General features: G+C 34.3%; 1 protein-coding gene and 1 pseudogene across 1 annotated transcript; one reads left to right on the top strand and one right to left on the bottom strand.

Moving 5' to 3' along the window:
• Nucleotides 1-6,061: 6,061 nt before the first annotated feature.
• On the bottom strand, nucleotides 6,062-7,882 carry LOC111896072 (adenosine kinase 1-like; annotated as a pseudogene).
• Nucleotides 7,883-16,448: 8,566 nt separating this feature from the next.
• On the top strand, nucleotides 16,449-18,979 carry LOC111888375 (transcription factor BHLH094). The gene is made up of 6 exons (XM_023884561.3): nucleotides 16,449-17,098; nucleotides 17,507-17,704; nucleotides 17,799-17,864; nucleotides 17,952-18,020; nucleotides 18,093-18,164; nucleotides 18,608-18,979. The coding sequence occupies exons 1-6, from the start codon at nucleotides 16,778-16,780 to the stop codon at nucleotides 18,734-18,736; spliced, it is 855 nt and encodes a 284-aa protein (XP_023740329.1). The 5' UTR covers nucleotides 16,449-16,777; the 3' UTR covers nucleotides 18,737-18,979.
• Nucleotides 18,980-21,662: the final 2,683 nt, after the last annotated feature.

Here is a 21,662-nt window from a genome sequence, read left to right as displayed (position 1 = left end):
ATTGATGGTGCAGAATCCCTATCAATTGGATGATGTCAGATCAAAATAGAAGCGAATGAGAAGAAGAAGAAGAAGATGATGAATCTTGTATTATTTGATGATTAGAATGAAGATCCAAATACAAGATTCACACACAACACACACTCTCTTCTCTCTCTCTAGTACACCTTTGATTTCACACGCTTAAGCTCCTTGTTCTACTTACACCCACATGCACTCCTCACCCTATATATATACATGAGAAACATGGGCCGTAAACACCTCCCTGTCCATAAACTTGATCGTAAACTCATAAAACATTACAGAATAATACAGTTGTCAAGAAAAGCAAAGTATAAACCATAATTCTAGACCCAAAAGTTATAGTTCGAGATTTCCAGTGAGACAGCAGTTAGAGATTTACAGTATTTCGGCACTACTTGCAAGGTGAGTTATCCTCACTATACTCATGGGTCTAAGGCACCAAGGCCAGCCCTTTGGATTGTATCTGGTTATGTTATGTTAGTATGATCTGTTAGATCGGTATCCTGGTAGATATAATGGTATTGTGTGTTATGTGGCTATGATCTGTTAGATCGGTTTGTTTGTCTAAAGACTATTATGTTATTATCTATTATATAAGCACATGTTGTTTGGCAGTTGAGGCTTTTCTGCTTTGTGTGGAGGCCAATAGACATGGGCATTCCAACTTGTTGGTTGTGGGTCGTGAGTATTCCATCTCGAGGATGATTGGACTCATAGTATGTAGGCATTCCAACCTGTTGGTTATAGGCCTGGGGTATTCCATCTCGTTGATGATGGGACCCATAGTATGTTGGCATTCCAACCTGTTGTTTGTGGGCCTGGGGTATCCCAACCCGATGGTTGACTGGACCTATAATATGTTGTTTATGATTATATGTGTATTGTTGTGGGTATGGGTATTTTGGAGGAACTCACTAAGCTTTCGGGCTTACACTTTCAGTTTATTGTATCAGGTACATCATGGGATCGCGGCAAGGAAAAGGTGTGATCGTACAACTCCTCATGTTTTGTTTATGTTTCTGGGAAAACTCTGATATTATACATCTTGAAAACAAATTTGTAATGACTTAATGGTTTTTAAATGTTTTTCAAAGTTCAAATTTGGCATGATTTTTATGGGTGTTACAGAAATCTTCAAGCATCAAAGTAACATGGATTTCGAAGGTGAAATTGATCCATGGAGAGTTTCAGGGGCTGAAATCATGAATGGAGGGAATGAGGAAGAATGATGCTTCAAATCGACTCATTTATAGTTACTTATACACTTATAGTCCCTCCTTACAAAAGCTCTTTCATAATGACTCCAAACTAACTAGGGAACTTCAAATAACTACCAAAATGGTGCCTCTACATCCTAATCCTCACAAAATTGGTCTAAGTCAATAAGTTCGTCAACCCTCTAGTTAAAGCGAAGTTTCACCCGATTAACGTAAATGGCCCTTTTAACAAAATATTAGCTAGACACTAAAGTTTCTATTATTTTAAATATATCAACTATTTGATAAGATTTCACTTATTAATTTTATCATTTTCTCATAATTCAATTATATAATTTGTTTCTCTTTCTTTTATTTTTATTATTTATTTTTGAACAAATATTTATTTTATTTTATTTTTACCAAAACTTCTAACCCCAAAAACAAGATGTTACACATAGATGCCAACGATCATGGCTCTAGGTCAGCACAATGAGACCTCCATGGAGGTATATATGGATGTTTTCCTCCTCCGTATTATCACCTCAAGATCCTCGTACCATGTATACCTCGTGGCCTAAGAATATGTGAAATTGTAATAAACAAGGTATTAGTGTTAGTATATATTTTCTTCTGATACTTAGTGTATTATGATAGATATTCTCGACCCTTCACTACTAAAAAAACATCATTTTACGACGTGCAATGTGTGTCGTAAAATGCTCAGATGACGTGCAAATGTGTGTTAAGGAAGGCCCTGTCATAACAAGAGACGACAAGCTTTTGCGCGTCGTCTATTTACGACACGCATTTACGACGCGCATTTATGACACGCAATGCGTATCAAGGAAGGCCTTGTCATAATGGAAGATGACACACATTTGCGTGTCATAACCTTACGACGCGCCTTTAGGACACACATTGTGTATCATTAAAGCCCTTGTCATAAATGAAATTGCACGCATTTGCGTGTCATAAACTTCAGCAACCATTTACAATATGCATATACGACGTGCCTTTACGATACTCTTTTACGCATAATACAAAAATATAGAATCACATATACCAAAAAATTCAATTTCATCTAATTACATCATGTCAAAAAAATTTAATACATTGATATTAAAGGGATCTTATTGTACATTGTTATTAAGAGGTTTTCCTTAACTTTATAACCTAATATTATATTGTTATAAAGGGGCACCTTCTTGTTTCAATAACTCATCATTAAGTTGTCTGAAGAAGCTCTAAAACCCTTCATGTATCCAACCAATCATCATGTCTCGTAGCATCAATATCAATCCCAACTCTTGATTAACAACACGGAAATCCTATACAATAATCATGTTGTGTGTGTGTATATATATATATATATATATATATATATATATATATATATATATATATATATATATACCTGGAGATGACTCTTTAAGTGGAATAGAGTAGGCCCTTGAAATCCCTTATATATATATATATATATATATATATATATATATATATATATATATATATATATATATATATATATATATATATATATTGAAAGTACAATGTCTTGAAAAGAAAAAAGTACTTGCTCTGTGCCACCAGACACAAGAAGGGTTCCAGTATCATTCATTGCTAATGCTAAATACCCAAAACATATAAAAATAGGCAGTTAGTTTTTATTTTTACTATCTGCTCAATGATATGTTCACCTTTATAAATGTACATAATTCAAGACAAAATGAATACCTCCCCATTAGGTGTCTTATGAACGGTTTCATCTTTAAATCAAACTTTAACTCTTTTATCTCCTTGCTTTTCTTGATTTACTTCCAATTGTACTTCAAGCTTCTTTAATGACTCCATACACTCTCTCTGATATTTCAATCGTTCCTTCTAAAAAATTAAGAGAGAAAACAACTCAAGTCTATAAATTTATAAACATAAACTTGAAAAAAAAACTAAAATACAAATACCTCGGAAGCATCTTTATTACTTTTTTTTTAGCATCGGACATTTGTTTCTTTGCTTCCAACCGTATTATTTGAACTTCATCCTGATAAGCTTTTTTTTCCCTCACATGTTCTACAGTGAGTGATGTTCTTGATTTTCTTGATTTACTGTTGTTTTTTCTTTGATTCCAACCATATTACATTAAGGGAAAATTTAAAGTGAGTACCTTGGTTTGCTTCAAGAAGTTAGAGAAGAAATCAACAATAATTCAGATCTCATCAACATTTCTTCATTAAAAATTGTTATAAGACAATTTTACCCATGCATTCCTAGGGTTAGTAATAGTATGGTAAAGTTAGCAGCACTACTAGAAAAACAGCCTTTTACGACGCTCATTGAGCGTCGTAAAAGGCTCAGACGACGCGCAAATGCGCATCAAGGAAGGCCCTGTCATCAAGAGAGACGACGCGCTTTTGCGCGTCGTCTATAGACGACGCACATTTATGACGCTCATTTACGACGCGCAATTACGACGCGCGTTTACGACATGCAATGCGTATCAAGGAAGACCCTGTCATAAAGGAAGACGACACGCATTTGCGTGTCGTAATCTTACGTGCGTCTTAATGACACGCAGTGCGCATCAAGAAAGCCCCTGTCAAGAAAGGCTATGTCATAAATAAAGTTGACACACATTTTTGCGTATCATAATTTTAAATGTTTAAAAAAATATTATTTATAGATTTACTAATTTTTCATATTAAATAATACATTAAAAATCTCATAATACAAAATAAAATACCATAAATAACAAAGATAATTCATTTCACTAATATGTCAAATACAAATAATTATTCCAATAGTGAGTAAATGTTATAAAAAAAATGAACTCATTTATATACAATTGCATTATCTAGCTTACTATGTGCCAACAACTTCTATCTTTTTCCTTCTCTGCATAAACTTCATCAGCAGCATCCTAAAAAACTTCTATCTTTTTCATCAGCAGCATCCTCAAAAACTTCTATCTTTTTCCTTCTCTGCATAAACTTCTATCTCACACTCAGTGTAGTTTTAAACATCAGGTTTAAAAAATCAAGTTTGTGAATCTCTTTTGCAGCACATCAGATGTGCTTTTTCCTTGAAATTATGCTGCTACTTGAGATAATATAGAAAGGAAATGTGATTTGGATAAGAGAGAGAGAGAGAGAGAGAGAGAGAGAGAGATAAATAGAGAGAGAAACAAGATATGAATAAAATAGTTACTTACACAAAAATGTTAACCAGCATTATAATTTATACGAATGCAATTCTCTTGAAACAGGGGTCTGCATCCAAACTCACAACAGTAGCACGTCGAACCCTAGCCTGTGACATTATAGAAATATGATAAATTTCAATAAAATGAGCAAATTATAACAAGTTATACGAGGGCATATACCTAGAAACTTGTCGACGTTGAACTCCTTGGTCAATCCAGAAAGAACCCCCGAAATATCCCTTTATCACTTGAGGCATTTAATAATAGAAGTTGTAATTGTACACATTGAAATATGAAGGACATGTTTGTAATTACTAAGACTTAATTAGTTTGAATCTCTTTCCTCTTATATATAAAATATCTATAATGAGTCTAATTGCACCTGATGAAAAGCCAAGGGAAAAAGAGTCTTTAAAGCAAAGAATTCATGAGAGGTCCTAAGTAGCAGGGGCAAAAGGTTATTTAATCCAATTACTTCATGCTATCTTTATGGAACCCACTCATGCAGCTTCGAATTCAGATGAGGTGCTAACTAAACTATGTTCAGTAACCCACTCATGCACATCAACCTGAAAACAGTATTGAAAAAAATCTGTTAAGCTAAAAATAACAGGGAATTTATGAATAATAGCAACACAGTTTTCCTTTTTTACCAATGTGAGTATGCAGACTTCAGTTTTTACCAATATGGTTAGAATCAATATGCATTAGCCATATTGGTAAAGAGGCAAAGTATGTTGCTATTTCCCACAATTTGCAAAAGAGAATGCAGTGGAAAACCATTAGAATTACCTCTGAAGCTCCAGATGAAGATCCAGTTGTGTGAAAAGAAACGAGCTAGTTTCCCACCAAAACCAAAAGACACTCCAGCTTTGCATTGGTACCATTTTGGAGCTTTTAAAGGTGTTGCATTAACAATCCAAAATATAAAGAATTCTCTAAAAATTACTTATTAAATAAAATTACTCATCCACACCCACAGATATGTAAACAATTAACTTTTTTTGTCATTTTCAATCGAACTCAACGGTTTTCATAAATAAGGCCAAAGTTTGTTTTAGGAATAAGAATTTACCCGAGATTTCCTTATATTGGAATGGCGAGTATCTTTTTTGTTTAGCTCAATAATCAATATTCTTTTCAACCTCCCCCATGTAGCTGGAGATTCTATTCAAAAGTAACATTCTACAAAAGTCACAATATATCAACATTCAAGCACAAAACGTACAATACAACAAAGATATAAACCACAATAGCAACTAATCCTTGAATTATCTTTTACATTAACCAAAAAAAAGTTACAACAAAACTTATTAATCACTATAAAATGTATACTTTGAGACCAACAAACACCACATAATTTCAGGCCTCCAAAACAAATCAAACAAGTAGTCGTGTATACTCTCACTCTAATGCAAGATTTGGTTTAAGAGGTTTAATAATAATAATAATGCAAGGTAAATAATAATAATGAGAGATAATAGAACAACCCTAAAAGAAAATTTGGGTCCACCTCCACCACATTCATGAAGAAATCTAGCTAAAGTCAGGCTTCTCAGGGTTGGTGCAGCCTGATCTTTGAATGATCACATTTGAGGCATAACATCCAGCTCTCACACATTCCTCAATCGGCTTTTCTTTAACCAATTGCAATCTCCTCCACATTATCAGTCTGTAAAACATAATAACCAATTTTTATATAAAAAAGTTTGTCAATGTCATACTCATATCATCTTTTAACCAATCTTTTTTTTCTTACCTCCCACCCATGAACCTTTGAGAATGTTCTTGCTTCAGTTTCGTTTCCAAAAACATAATCCACATAAGGTAATGCTTTCTCTTGATCATCCTTCGAGAATTCACAGATGAATGGTGTTGACAGGTTTATTGTGAAAACCTACACAGGGGGGTAATAATGTCAGAAAGATGAGAAATTTTCAGTTCATACGAATCGGTGTATTACTCATTCATTATTACCTTGTTGGCTGCAGTTGCATGCTCAGCTACAAGTTGGATTGATTCAGGAGACACTGTAAGGAAAAAGCCAGCAATATAGATGTACTTGGCCTTTTCAACTGTCCATGATGATGATAATTAATATTAGTAATTTAGTATAATATATTAAAAAAAAGACTGAAATTGTTAAAAGATTTACCCAACGCCCAATTCTCTGATTTCTTTAAGTGGTTTGCCTTGTAGCAGTTGGCAGCTCATAGGTTGGCACCCTCATCCACATAATAGTGCACCTGATAAACATCATCATCATCATCATCACCATTAGAATATATATATATATATATATATATATATATATATATATATATATATATATATATATATATATATATATATATATATATATAATCAGTAATTGAAGCGCTCTCAAACTGAGGAAGCACACATGCAACACAAGTAACTAGATATCTCCCACAAGCTGAAAAATGAGCACCCATTTCACTACAACAGCATACAATACAAACATCATCCCCCACCAAGCTCCTTATTTTTTATTTATTTAAAAAAACGTTACCTGCAAAGGACAACATGCAGTATTGTTAAGCGAGTACTTATCACTTAATTAGCCTGAAAACCCAGATTTTATCTTTTGAATGGTAGCAACGTCGGTCTTGAATGACATGGCCAATATCTGATCATTGATGGTCGAATTGAAAACTGAATTTGGAACAGATACAGTCCCTACGCTTGTAGTACCAAATGCAGAGAGTGCTAAAGTTGGATTCTTAGTAGTATCGACAAACCCAACTTCTAAAGAACCCATGAGAACAAACAACGGCTCCAAAGCTTGTGGATGGGTGTGTGTGGGTTAACTGTGCCATTAGGGAATTAGAGTACAGCATAAGAAACACTTTGACCATTAAGAGTTGGAAATTCAGCCATGGTTGCTTTCAGAACCTTAAAAGCTGTTAGAAATGGTGCACCCACTAGTGCTCTCATCGTTCAGGCTTCAGAGTGGCACATTGATTGTTTGAATCATGAGACCACAAATACGATTGGTTGAAATCTATATAAAAAGTAATACAATAATATAATGTAACTTCACAAATCATCCTAATCAATGAATCATTAAACCTTATACTCAATTAGGATGGACCAGAGCAACAATTAGAAAGCCTTTGGTACTGTTAAACCTAAGGATTCAAATAATGCCTAGATAGAAAAATGAATCTGATCAAGTAAAGTAACTAACGAACTATTGTAATCATACCAGCAAATAGATAGCTTTGGGGAAAAGGCGGTGGTGATGTCCATAAGAATTTGTCGGAGGAACCCTACTCTCGAAGTGAAAATCAGAAAGAGCTTTCTGATCAGGAAGTGGCCTGAAAAGCAACTCCTCGGTGAATTCTTCTCCATCGATTTGTTCTACTACTTCTCTCATGGATTCAGAGGCCACGTGGAGTACAAACACTAACAGCACGAAGATGGAAAGTAAAGGAGCCATGAGAATCTTATAGAAGAACGAAAACATTGAGAAGTTAGAATCAAGAAAAACATACCTTAATAAGACATAGGGCTTGTAAATTTGAGCAATAGAAGCAGTGACCCTAAGGTCACTGAACCTAATGTTGCTGGCAAGGGCAGGCGAGGTGAGATTGTCCAAGATGAGGGGCTCCATCGGCTGGGTGACGCTGGAAAGCGTTGGACGGTGGGGCGGGGCTAGACGGAGGTCAGAGGTGGGAGGCACCAACACCAAGAGAAACATCGGAGGTGGGAGAAGCTGTCGACATCGAGAACTGAGAAGAAGAGAAAGGGTTTGTCGAAGTGAGAAGGAGAGAAAGGGAAGTTGAAGAGAGAACGAGCAGTACAGGAGGGCAATCGGGGCAAGTTCTTAAAAAAAAGCCCTAGCTACTAGGGAAATTAAAGTGGAGGGAGAAAAAAAAAGGAAGGCGGGGATTTTAAGTTTTTGGGATTTCATTTTCCCCGGATGGAACGCGCGCGTTCTATTAAAATTTATAAAACGACGGTCGTAGATGACACGCAGGTGCCCTCTGTGTTTTTATTTTTTTTGTTTAGACACTAATTTTAGGGCACGTAAAAATGCGCGTATGAAATCCTTTAAATTTTGGAAGAGATGACATTATTTTTTAGACACTCACCTTTGTGTATCATAAATCACTGCGTGTCATGGTTCGCACGTCGTAAAAGGCTATTTTTCTAGTAGTGCAACATTAATTTCTCATATTCATCATTAGCCCAATTAGCGGTTGGCATAATCTTCCCATAACAGCTCTAGTGCCTACATCGAACAAATGGCATGTGTTAACTGTTAAAACTGAGAATTAGAAAAAGTGCAGTAACTATGAAATCACCTGATGGATTTTGGTAATAGTAAAGAAACGGGGTAAGAAGGACAAATGCCATAGTTTGCACTGATGTCATTGATTCTCCACAAATCATTAGACAATGTGAATGAACCATCTTCGATGGAGCTTACTAATGGAGTATGTGATTCCATCCCAAGAACTGATTGAGCAACAGATGATGTAGGGAGTTCAGAAAAAATTGTCTTGAGAACTATGCTTGCAATGTCTTATTGATGTATGGCTTGACAAGGTAGTAGTATTTCAATTGATCAATAGACACAAAATGACCATTTTGACCTTACTTTTATATTAGTTATTATACTACTGATATGTTATTAGAATTGAGGGCAAAATAGTCATTTTTTACATGCATTTAACCTCCAGTTGTTAAAGGATTCGATGTTAGGGACCAAAAGTGTCATGAAACAATGAAATAAGGACCAAAGATGAAAAAAAGATTTATTTTCGGACCAAATCCGTAAAATGACTGCAACACGTGGAAATGTTATTTACTCTCTATATATTTAAAAGAATTACTAAGAATTGCTATAGCCTATAGTGAAAGCCTAATCTTTTAAAATGGCGAAAATATTTAAATTCATCAATCTATTAAAATGACCTATTGTATTGTATCAATCTTCCACTGAATCCTGAAATTAATTGGTTTTTGGATGGTAACATTACAGGTTAATGGTCAATCAGTTTATAAAATCAGCATGAAAAGACAAGCATGGCAGGTTTATAGGAAAAGGGTATTATATTATCTCTTTGTAACATAAAGAACACCCTAGTAATCTAGGAGTGTGTGCATGTAGACAAAGATGTAAAGAATAGTTTCTCTTGATAATACTCACGTCTGTAACAGTGCATACAGCAACACCAAGAAGAACAACCAAAATACTTAGCTTTGTGTCACGTGAATATCAAATCTGAAGTGGGAAGATATGAGGGTTGGATGTAGCCCAACCACCTAAGAACAAGGGCCATCAAGGTGGTAGTCACAAAATGCAATCCAGTCAATGTTGTTGCTGCCTACAAAGTATAAAGATGTAATTAGTTATAAAGGAATTCCAAGAATGAGGTAAAAGGAAGAGAGAATTTACCAAAAGTGAAACCATATGTGGCCATTAATGCTTTGTTTACAATGATGATCCCAACAGAAGTCACGATGTTGAACATCCATGCTGCAACATCTATTGCTGCTTTCTTATCAGCCTTAATTGATGGAGGCATGTTGAATAAATCTCAGTGTTGTTTTATTCTTTGCACACTGATGATGAATGTGATTCCAAAATTATCTATTCAACATACACCGAAAGATGGAAACTGTAAAATATTTGGAGTACCACTTGCTGGAAACAGAAACACATCAGATGCAGTAACAAATCAGTACCATATGTTTGATCCGGATCAAGCAAAGAGGTCAAAAGTCATCGATAATAATCCATCTAAAGTGCAAGATAAAATATTTACAATTTTAATATCTTAACAAACCTGAATAGTTGATTTTGCAAAAGGGCATTTTAGACATGTTGCATTGTTTTGAGCTTTTTGGGTATGGAGAGTATGCCCTAATACTTCTGCATCTATCTCTTACCCCCCCCCCCCCCCCTTCCATGGAGCTTCACCATTCTCAGACTTACCTTGAATCAACAACATTCTACTTTCAATTATACCATTCTATTTTCATTTCAGAATAACATGGGGCGGGGTTGGTCTCAATTGCCTCCCGAGTGAGGGGACCACTTGTTGAATGATCCACTGTGAATCAACTACCCCGATTTTCTCGTGTACAGGCTGTCACATCAAAACAATATTATTATTATTTTTTTGAGATTTTAATTTGAAGTTAAAATGAGATTAGACTAGGAACAAACCTTTAAAGATAGAGACACTACTTGTGCTAAATCAGGATCCTCCAATTGCCTTAGATTAGGTACAGCAACATCCCTTTGACTCATCTGGGAATCCTGTTTGGTAGCCTCAATTACAGCTCGAATTATCTCTTCTTCAATTCCATGATCAGGGGAATCACCGATTCCAGGATGAGACACAAATGGTTCACTGCCCCTGAACCCTGACCCATCATACCTTTCTTCACAACGGTCCTGTCCGGTAAAACGTCGTCGGCGCTTGCTTGCTTCGTGTCCACCAGAACTAGAGGGTAAAGACCATGCTTTCGCAGAGACTAGCATGATTATAAACCATATCCTTCACTTCATCATAAATGGAGGAATCTGATTTCTCTTTGTCTTTGACTTCGTTCACAACTTCACTTTCGATCGGTGGATTCTTGTAAAGTAACCAGAAGAACCCTGTCAAAGCCACTGAAGTTGTATCTCTTCCGGCGAGTATGAAGCTGATTACAATATCCGTCGTTTTTCATCCAAATGACCGGAGTTCAGAAACCATGATAACAAATCAACGGGTTCGGTCGTGAGTACTTGTTTCTTTCCGTTCAATATGTTCGTGGTGAACTAACGGATCTCGCCAACTGCTTCTTTAAGTCGTTTCTTGGATACGATGTTAAAAAACCTTTTGACGTTAAAGATTCCATCTCCAAGCAGCTCGAAGAGGGTTGACCGGAAAATATCGCCTTTTTGGTATGTTGAGACTTTATTCTTGAGGATATGTTGAACGTTTGCGAGGTTTCCAGTGAGCACACGGTTTTGAACAAAAGGACGGCAGAGCAAGAAGGTGAAGTAGCAACCGACAAATGAAATTGAAAGGTAGAGGCGCTACACTCCTTTTTTTGTTCGTGTCACCATACATCAGCATAGAGAAATTGAGAACCCTTGTGGGATAGATCTGTTCAAAAGACGAGATCAGAGATTTGGTGATATTGCGATTTTGTCATGGGAGAAAAGAGGATTGGTGATGATATTAGGGTTTTTTTGGGTATTAGAGTGAGAGAAATATAGAGGGGGAGAGAGAGAGAGAGAGAGAGAGAGAGAGAGAGAGAGAGAGAGAGAGAGAAAAGAACGATGGAAATAAGGTAGAGGATAAAATGGCGGCCTTTCAATATTTTGGGATTTTCGTTTCCCCCCAGCTGCAAAAGAAGAGAACGTGCCTTTCATTAAAAAAAATATAAAGAGACATTTCTAGACGACACCCATTTTTAAATAAGTGCCCTTTGTGTTTTTTTGTTGGACATTAATTTTAGGGCACGCAAAAAAGTGTGTCCTCTATCCTTCAAATTTTAGAAGAGATGACATTATTTTTAGGGCACACGATTTTGCATATCGTAAATCATCGCGTGTCATTGTTTGCGCGTCATTAAAGGGTTGTTTTCTAGTAGTGCTTTATATATATATATATATATATATATATATATATATATATATATATATATAGGTTTATTGGAATAATATCATTAAAATGAGAATAACATATTTCATGCTATCATAGCATTAACAAACACTTATAGAATTTCTCTCATCATCAACCCTAGTTGTCGGTTGTGAACGCTCACCAACGACCATCCTATCACATCCATTCTTTTTGTTGACTCTCAATCATGTTTGTGCCACCCAATGCTACCGAAAATCCATATGGAATTACTGATATCAAAGCCATCGGTCCCTTTGATTCTTGATCTCGGCCAATTAAATTATGATGCTTGACGTGAATTGTCCGAAACTCATTGTTATAGGTTTGGTGTTAACTGCCACCTTGAAGCTCCAAACAACAAAGCTCTTGCTGCGTCCAACAAGGGCGAATGAAAGTTTATTGATTCCATAGTAAAGATGTGGATATACATTATTATATCTTAATCTTTGCTACATATGACATTTAAGAAGAAGGTGTTTGCTCATGAGATTGGTAAAATCTTAGAAACTCCCTTTCAAGATAACAAGGATGCAAAGTGTTGGAACCTGAAAGTGAACCTATAGCAATCCTAAGTATATTCCGAAGGCTGTCGATTCCGAAGATAGATGTGATCCAAAACATGTCCGGAGCTGGAGAAAAGGAGTGAAGAAACTTGAAGAGGAACACATTCCGGAACTAATCCTGAAGTCCGGAATGCTTGCAGATCCGAAGGATGCTATTTTTTCTTTTGTCATTTATTATATTTGTATTGATGTAACATCTCATAGGACTTAGCTTTTTGTACTCATAGACAATCAGAATGTCAGAAATAGTTCTTTTGTACAGTCTTATGTAAGTTACTTGGTTAACTCATTGTAATACTCTCTCCTATATATAGGAGCATTCAATACAAGTCAACAACGGATCTTTTCTCTCACTTTTGGCATTTTTATCTTTATCACATCAAAAACATTCTTCTTGTTCATTTATTGATCTTTCCTTGATCATTGTTTACTTATTCATACTTAATGTCTTCATCATTTGTTGAACTAATTATCTAAGACTTGACTGGTCTATCTAGCCTTGACTTGAACATCTATTTGCAAGCAGACATTGATCTCAAGCATTAACTCAAGGTTTGAGTTCTCAAACCTTGTCCCTACGCAAAGATCTTGTTGTCTCACAAAGGCCATCGAACTCGATAACGAGCTTCATAATATCATTACTGGTAACTACTCTAACCGAGTATTACACATGTATAAAGAAAGTTCTCGACAACATAGATGCACCAGCTCCATAGAAAAACCGTGTATCATACACCATTAACAATCTATCACTAAAGTACGCCAATATTGCAAGGCTCATACGTCATCGAGTGTACTTCCTACATTTTTTGAAAACTCAACCCATGATTTTACTCAATGATTAGTGGATGAAACAAGCACAATAACAAACCAATAACATATCTCATTACAGGCATTTATCGTCCCCAATGGTTCTTGTTATGAATCACTCTCACTTTTCATAAAATAATTGAGGAAAAAATATTAAGGTGACCGAAATGGCAGCCAAAACAGTTGCGATGGCAACAGTGGTCAAAATAAAGGCCGACATGGTGGCAAATAGTAGACATAGGCGACAACTCTGACTTGCTAGGGTACGGTTTGTACCCTCTGTCTTTGTCAACTTAGCAACTTTGAGGATCGATTGCTCATCAAATGGGTCTTCTATTCAGCCCAACATCAACTACACCCCAGCATAAGGGGCGACATATTTTAGCATGACAACAACAACTCCATTTTGGGCCTTCAGCAAATAATATCCCATTTTGGCAGGCTTTCTTCACAGGTCAGCAACAATCACAGGTGTGGTAAAAAATTTCAGCTCTTATTTATAACACCGTGATTTTTCACCTTTTTTAATTTTTTAAAAAATATTATTTAACATATTTAGGCAATGAAAGTCTTGTTTGTTGTATTAAAAACATCATCAATATTACTTTCAAAAATAGTCCATCAAAAATTCAAAGTTGAAAACCAGCACCAAAACAATGTATAAATGAAACATCACACCAAATCTCAAAGGGGTATCATCCCTAAATGACATAAATAAAACTATCCAAAAATTCTCAACCTCACCAGGCCATCAATATCAAGTTACATGTACCAATGCAAGCACATGGATAGAAAAAATAAGCATACTTCATACAAGATATTTAGTCATACATTCAATTCAACATACATCGGTTATTATTAATATATAATGCATTAACTAATCTGTATATCATTTTCATCTCAATAATTATTATTTATTATATTCATCGTTATAATTACTTTTAATGTCCCTCGTTACATGGGTGTTAAATCATTAAAGAACGTTCCTGATTTAGAAACTATATCATCATAACATTTGAAGTGAAAGAAAATGCAACACATAGTACCTATAGTAGCCCAGTAATAGATACATATAATATTTCATATAATAAAGTTTCAAATAATATCATTATAACACGGACAAGTATTCAAAGGTGTAAAATATTCACCTCAAGTTGCACAACAAACACTTCACATCTATATGTGGACAATTGACTAGTGATCCATGATTAACTAAGTGACTATCCACTAATAAAACCTTAATTACAATAAGTGTTCTTAATCTTATTTTATTTATTAAATATGTTATTGACAAAATTTAAAAGGAACGAAAGATTCTAAGATGAAAACGTCATATGAAGATGTAAAAGATTTGGATGAGCACAAATATGTAAATAAGATCTGATTTCATTAAAAGATTTTGGCTTTCATATTTGGTATGTGAAGCTATCCCTCACGATATAATAAGTAGGGGTGGTCAAAAATATCCGCATCCGAACATCCGATCCGAAAAATCCGAAAATCCGATCCGAAAATACCCGAAAAATCGGATATCCGAAAATTTGGATACCCGAAATTCAGATATCCGGTTTTTCGGATTCGGATACGGATATTAAAATGTGAAAATTTCGGATATTTCGGATATCCGAAATCCAAAATATATAATATAAAAAATTATTAAAAATAGTTTTAATGCATTGGGTTTTTTCATTTGAAATTCAAAAAGACAAGTTATCAACATTTTTACTTGGTACGCAAAGTGAAGATGGTATAAATGTTACCTTTTTTATGTTGATTTTAGTAATTTGAGTTTGATTTCTCAAGATCTTCAGGTGTCATAAGGTAACTTGCATTTAACCGGACCAAATGAAGTCTTATTATACCTAACAAATGCACGGAAACGTTCTTGTTCTTGGAGGGTTTATTTTCTTTATTTAAAACTAATGAAATTCGGATATCCGGTTTAATATCTGAATCCGTATCCGAAATTTCGGATATCCGAATTTCGGATATCCGAAATTTCGGATACGGATTCGGATATCATTAATCAACTATCCGAATTTTCGGATATCCGGTTTTGAACACCCCTAATAATAAGGACTTTCAAAGATTGGTTGGAATAAAATAGCCACCTTGTTGCCTCTAGAGTAATGTTTTAGTGTTTCATTAGAGTTTGTTTAATGATGTTGTACCTTGATGCATTTGATTCTAACATTTCAAACAATATTCCAAGTGACCTATAGCTATAAGTATACAATAACCTCTAAAATTTTTATTTAACATATGGATACATGATTTAAGCCTTAATTAACATACTACTCAAAACATTAAATCAATGATTTACAATTATAATGAAGATCTATGATTTTGGATCCTAAAACTATGATTAACTTCCACTAGAGTTTCAATTTGACCAGAGGGACTGGAATGTAGTAAAAATGAGATAGAGTTCATGTGGCATGTTTTACCACAATGAACACCTCTCTCTCTCTCTCCATGGTTTAGACCCTGTGGTTCGAGGAATGTGTCAAGAATTAGTCATGATCCCCTCACTCTTCCTCCATCTCTCTCTCTTCTTTCTGTTTCCTCTTTTCATGATATATCATTCATTGTGTGTGGTATTGAAGTGTGGCAAAATGAAATACAGTATGGTAACAATAACATCACTCCCTCTAGCCTTAGATTCTAAACATGGCGAAGTATATCTCTAACTCGTAACATGTGAATCTAATTGGTGATTTAATGGTGTTTTATGGAAAACGAATATGAATTTAATGATATTTATTGAACATATAAACCAATTAAACCTGAAATAGACGGTTAAAATAGCATTTTTGTTGGTACAACATGTATAAAAATAAAAATTTAGTAATTGCAAGTTTTCTTTTACCAAATTAATTTTCCGTAGATGTAAATATTTGATATTGAAGATAATGAAATGTAAAAATATTTATTTTGGTGAATCGTACGGCTGAGAACAGGTTACAGATTTGTGATTATTTAAAAAGAAAAACGCTCGACACTCCGAGAATCCTCACTCAGAAGTCACTTCTTTTCAACTCCCGAGGTCTACCTCGCTAACGTACACTGGTGGAGGGTACAGTACGCACCCAACAACCCTCCACTGTCAAAGGAGATCACAAGCAGCTTTATCACCCACCCTCTCTCTCTCTCTCTCTCTCTCTCTCTCTCTCTCTCTCTCTCTCTCTCTCTACATATACTTATCAGTATCTACATCTCTCTTTCAACCGTCTAGCTGATTTGGCACTCACGAGTTGAAGTTTGTTTGACGCAATCTAGGGTTTCCAGGAGTTGGATGGTGATTTGATTTGTTATCGTTTTATTGCGTGGATGGATCCGCCGATGATGATGAATGGAGGTGGTTTTCGGTCAGGTAACACGGGGTCTTCGTTGTGTAATTTGCCTGAGATCTGGCCCTTTCAGATAAATCTAGGCGGTGGCGGTGGCAATGCGGTGGCGTTCGGTATGGGGCAATTGGGGGATAATAGCGGTGGTAGCGGTGCTTTTGTGGATAATCGAGATCATGTAGCGGTGGATGATCCCATGGTTGTAGACCAGAGAGGGAATAGTAATCAGAGTAAGAAACGACGTGAAGATGATGATTCGTCTAAAGGCGTTTCAACTAGCAGCCGTAGCAATGGCAATAGCATGGTATTCAATATTCAATCAACCCTACCAATCTAATTGATTCAATATTGATTGCATCAAATTCACTGTAGCTTTGGATTTACTATTGAATATTGATATATATATCTACTATGCTTCACTATTTTCAATTGCTTTTCCCTAAGTTGATTTCTCAGATTAGACTTTAAAGTTCCTCACGTGACTTTCATGGTCAAATTCGGAGGAAATCCAAAAGAATCTATTCAAATTAGAAATTAAAGCATGATTATCTTCCACTTTATGCTTTTTTCTCTACGTTGAAAACAATTCTCTCAATCTCGATCCAAAATTCTTCGACCTCACCAACCTTTATTCTATTAAACTCACACCATAGAAACAGTTTCATTTCATGCTCTCCTTTCTGAATTCAGTTCTTCTGAAATTTTCAATCAGCTTGATAGTGATGGCAAACGATTGAAGAGTTTGGCGCTTGAAAACGAATCAGAATCTAAACCAAAACCAGAACCTGAAAGAAGCTCTGGAAAGAAAGCAGAAAACAGTGGAAAACCATCTGATCCATCTAAACAAGATTACATTCATGTTCGAGCAAGAAGGGGTCAAGCCACCGACAGCCATAGTTTAGCAGAAAGAGTAATTTCTTTCTAACCTTATCTAAAATGTGAAAAATTAAATTCTTTTTCTTTTGTACTCTGTTATAACTTTTGAAGGACAAATTTGTCGACAGGCTAGAAGGGAGAAGATAAGTGAAAGGATGAAAATTCTCCAAGATCTTGTCCCTGGTTGTAATAAGGTGTGATTTATTTGTTATCTTCTTCTTCTTGTTTTATATTTCTATTTTTATTAAAAAAAAAAAAAAAAAAAAAAATTGGGTTCTCAGGTTATTGGGAAAGCGCTTGTTCTTGATGAAATAATCAATTACATCCAATCATTACAGCAACAAGTCGAGGTAATCATAATTAATTTGTCATTTTAACATTACAAATCAAGATTATTTTATTCTAAATAATTTTTGTCACAGTTTTTATCAATGAAGCTTGAAGCTGTCACCTCAAGATCACACCCAAGTCCCCAAGGATTTACTTCAAAAGATGTAAGTTTGGATTTATATAATTGGCAATTTTGCTGTTTAACCATTTATAATTTATTTTTTACATTCAATCAGTAAAACTTTCAAGACATTTTCCAATTTAATCATTTTGACATTATATAATTTGTCAAATTTATTACTTTTTTAAATTATAAATTGACAAAATTAAGTAAATCTTTTGTTCATTCAAACCGTAAAGCTTTCAGACATTTTTTTTATATTATATGTCAAAATTGATAATTTTGTGAATTACAAATTGAAAAAATTATAAGTTAAATTGCAAAATTACGTATGGATAAATAATATGAAAATATACTTAACTGGAAAAGCTTCATTTTAATGAATTTCTTTGTTAAATTGTTGTTTATCCGTTAAGTAAAAAAGAAAGAAAAAAATACAGTAGTAATTAAGTCTTTCTCTCTAAAAAGTCAATGTTTGTGTTTCAGTTTGGTCAACAAACATTCGAAATGACAGGAGTACCCTTTGGTGCACAACCCACAAGGGAATTTAGTAGGGGATCATCACCCGAATGGTTGCACATGCAAATTGGTGGAAACTTTGAAAGAACATCATGATTCATGATTCATGATTACACCATAATTCAACACTCGATGGCAATAAGAAGATACACCATGAAATGAAATTCAACATATATAATGAAATTATATATCTATATATCTATATATAAATATATTTATATCCATCTGAATGTGTTAAGAAGTATCAAGTATGTATGTACTATTTGTTCTCATACATCTCGTAGTTGTAGTCTATATGCCCTTTTACTTGCAAACAATATCATGAAAATTGTTTGTTAACTTTTTTTTTTTAAAGATGAGAAGCATAATTTGTATGGAACGAAATTAAATAAAGTTCAATCCATTTCAATTTTTACAACTGTAAGTTGACATCAATAATTAATTATAAGATGTAAATGCAATTTACTTTATATAGTGAGGTGTTGCTCGTATTCAATGCGCCTTACCTACGTATAGAGTACTACCAAAAAAAAGCTTATAAATAGGTGTGTGTCTATTTCAAGGACAGAAAAAAGAGAGAACATAATTAGTTTGAATTGAAAGGATTGATTTAATTGTCTTGTTTGAATCCAAAACCAACTTTTATATGTAGTAGTTTTCCATTTGATTTTCGAACGGAAGGTTTTTTCTTCAAGTCGGATCGGAACAAAAACAGGATATATATATATATATATATATATATATATATATATATATATATATATATATATATATATATATATATATATATATATATATATATATATATATATATATATATATATATATATATAATTGTACGTAATTAACTAATTATATAAATTGGACAATTGGTAACTTTTTTTTTCTTAATATATATTTAACCATCAAACTTGTTAAATGTAATGTTTTAAAAATCAGTTTTTCAGTTGAACCGTTTTGGCGGTCTATTCTTGATTTAACACCTGATTTCTAGAATTTTTATGTTTTTCTTATTTTCATATACACACAAGTTCAAAACCGAACCCGAAAACTGAAAAACCGACAAAACCAAAACTGAAAAACCGAAACCGAAGCATAAACCGATGGTTTGAGTTTGATTTTTTAAAAACCGAAAATTTCGGTTTAGGTTTGGTTTAGAATATGGTAAAACCGAAAGAAACCGAACCGAAATGATTATATAAAATGTTTACAAAAATATATCTTTTATATATAATATATATGTTTTGCTTAATAATGACATAAGCAACAGCTTCATGTGGTTAATTGTTAGGCGTGTCAAACCCAACATATAATAGGGGTACAATAAACTCTAAATACATTGCTTTAATCATTAAAAGTAGTACAATGCAAGCAATGTCGAACCATAGAGACATGATATAAAAGTATATACCTCTTTGTACAAGATACTTTGGTTACAAAGGGGGTTTTGCTTGCAAAAGTTAAATAATGAAAATAACAATCTACTTTGAAAACATACAGAAAAGGAATTAGATTTGTAAACAGTTTGTTGGAACGGTTATAGTTCTAGTTCTCAATGTTGTCATTTAACTTGAGTATGACTTGATGTAATTCATGATTGCTATTCTAAGTTGGTACTGAACGATATTAACACACTCTAATACCTCTTGCTTGCCAAATTATCTAACTAAAACACGCTCTTTGACTAGACCTAGCTTTACTAATTCAATCTAAATACGCTCTTAGATTGTACTGAAAAACTGCATTAAGTTTTGTACAAGTTTCCCAACAATGGTCATTTCTTCTCATATGCTCGGAAGTGTGAAAACATGTGATATATGTTCTACAATAAGAAAACATATTGTTTGTTACCAATCATTAACTTTATAGAACGATTAGCTACCCTAAAAGTTAATTAACTACATAAGAATTGAATTCATATAAGTGGCCAATCAAACATAAATCAAATTCAAGGATTTTAGTTTAAACAAGAACATAATCATTAGAATAGAATCATAAATCAAGTATCAAGTCATATGCTTCAAGTCAAGCAATCAACATGTTTTGAACAAGAACTATAAATTAAGGTTTCTTAACCACACATGGCTAAGAACAAATCAACCAACAAAAAGATGGAAATGAAAGTGTTTAATTCTTATAGATGGAAATCAAAAATGTTTGAAATGATTTGGTCTTGTCAAAAGCTCCAAGAAATCTCCCAAAATCGCCCCAAAATTGCTCCAGAAACTGTCTCTGGTTGTTAAATGGCAATTTCCTCCAATTCGGCTCCACAATTAACTGCTCACGTGCTTGCCATAAGAGTTAAGAACATGTTTTTTAGCATGGTCATGCCTTTTCCCATGTGTTTTTAGCATGTTCATGTGTTTTGACCATGTGTTTTTGGAATGGCCGTGCTTTTTGGATCAAAGTTGTGCTTCTTGCAAAAACTAAAAAAATCTTCAAACTTTGCTCTGTCTTGGGTCTAGCTTTACCGGGAGTCATGTTGCTCAAATATAAGATGAAAAATAACAAACATGACCCATGTCGGTGTGACACGAACTGTGTTTCAAACGGAGTCTTTTGCTATGATGATATACAATGACTCGGGTTATGTCTTCATGTTTTCTTCCATGGCATGAGCGATCCATCTTCTCTTCATGCTCCAATCCTCCAAGCTCCATAATGCCAACACAATTAATCAAAAATAATGAAATACCAGACATTCCAAATAAAACATGCAAGTGCCTAAATAATTAATTAAATATAAGAATTATGAAGTTACATGCAATGAAAATATCGAAATATACGTGCAAAATAGGTGCATAAAATGCACCTGTCATTAACGAAGGAAAACGTAAGGTCTTGTGTTCGAAACATGGCATGCACGTTTTCTTAATTTATTTTTCGAAACACACTCAAGTTATCCTACATCGATGTAGGAATGGAATGTAACGCCTTCTTCAAGCTTATAAAACAATTTCTATTTTTCATATACTCAGGTTGTCCCACGTCGCAACTGGGATGAAACACTGGTGCCTATTCT

The sequence above is a fragment of the Lactuca sativa genome, chromosome 3 (genome assembly GCF_002870075.4).
Source record: "Lactuca sativa cultivar Salinas chromosome 3, Lsat_Salinas_v11, whole genome shotgun sequence".
In the NCBI taxonomy this organism is placed as follows: Eukaryota; Viridiplantae; Streptophyta; class Magnoliopsida; order Asterales; family Asteraceae; genus Lactuca; species Lactuca sativa.
Note: the sequence above shows the minus strand (reverse complement) of the source record. Positions and strands in the feature narration are given on the sequence as shown.

Bases quoted from the DNA above. Each gene is read 5' to 3' on its own strand.
- LOC111888375 (XM_023884561.3), top strand. From the start codon at position 16,778: ATGGATCCGCCGATGATGATGAATGGAGGTGGTTTTCGGTCAGGTAAC. The intron at 17,099-17,506 runs GTATTCAATATT...ATTTTCAATCAG, and splicing joins GTAGCAATGGCAATAGCATG to CTTGATAGTGATGGCAAACG. The intron at 17,705-17,798 runs GTAATTTCTTTC...ATTTGTCGACAG, and splicing joins GCCATAGTTTAGCAGAAAGA to GCTAGAAGGGAGAAGATAAG.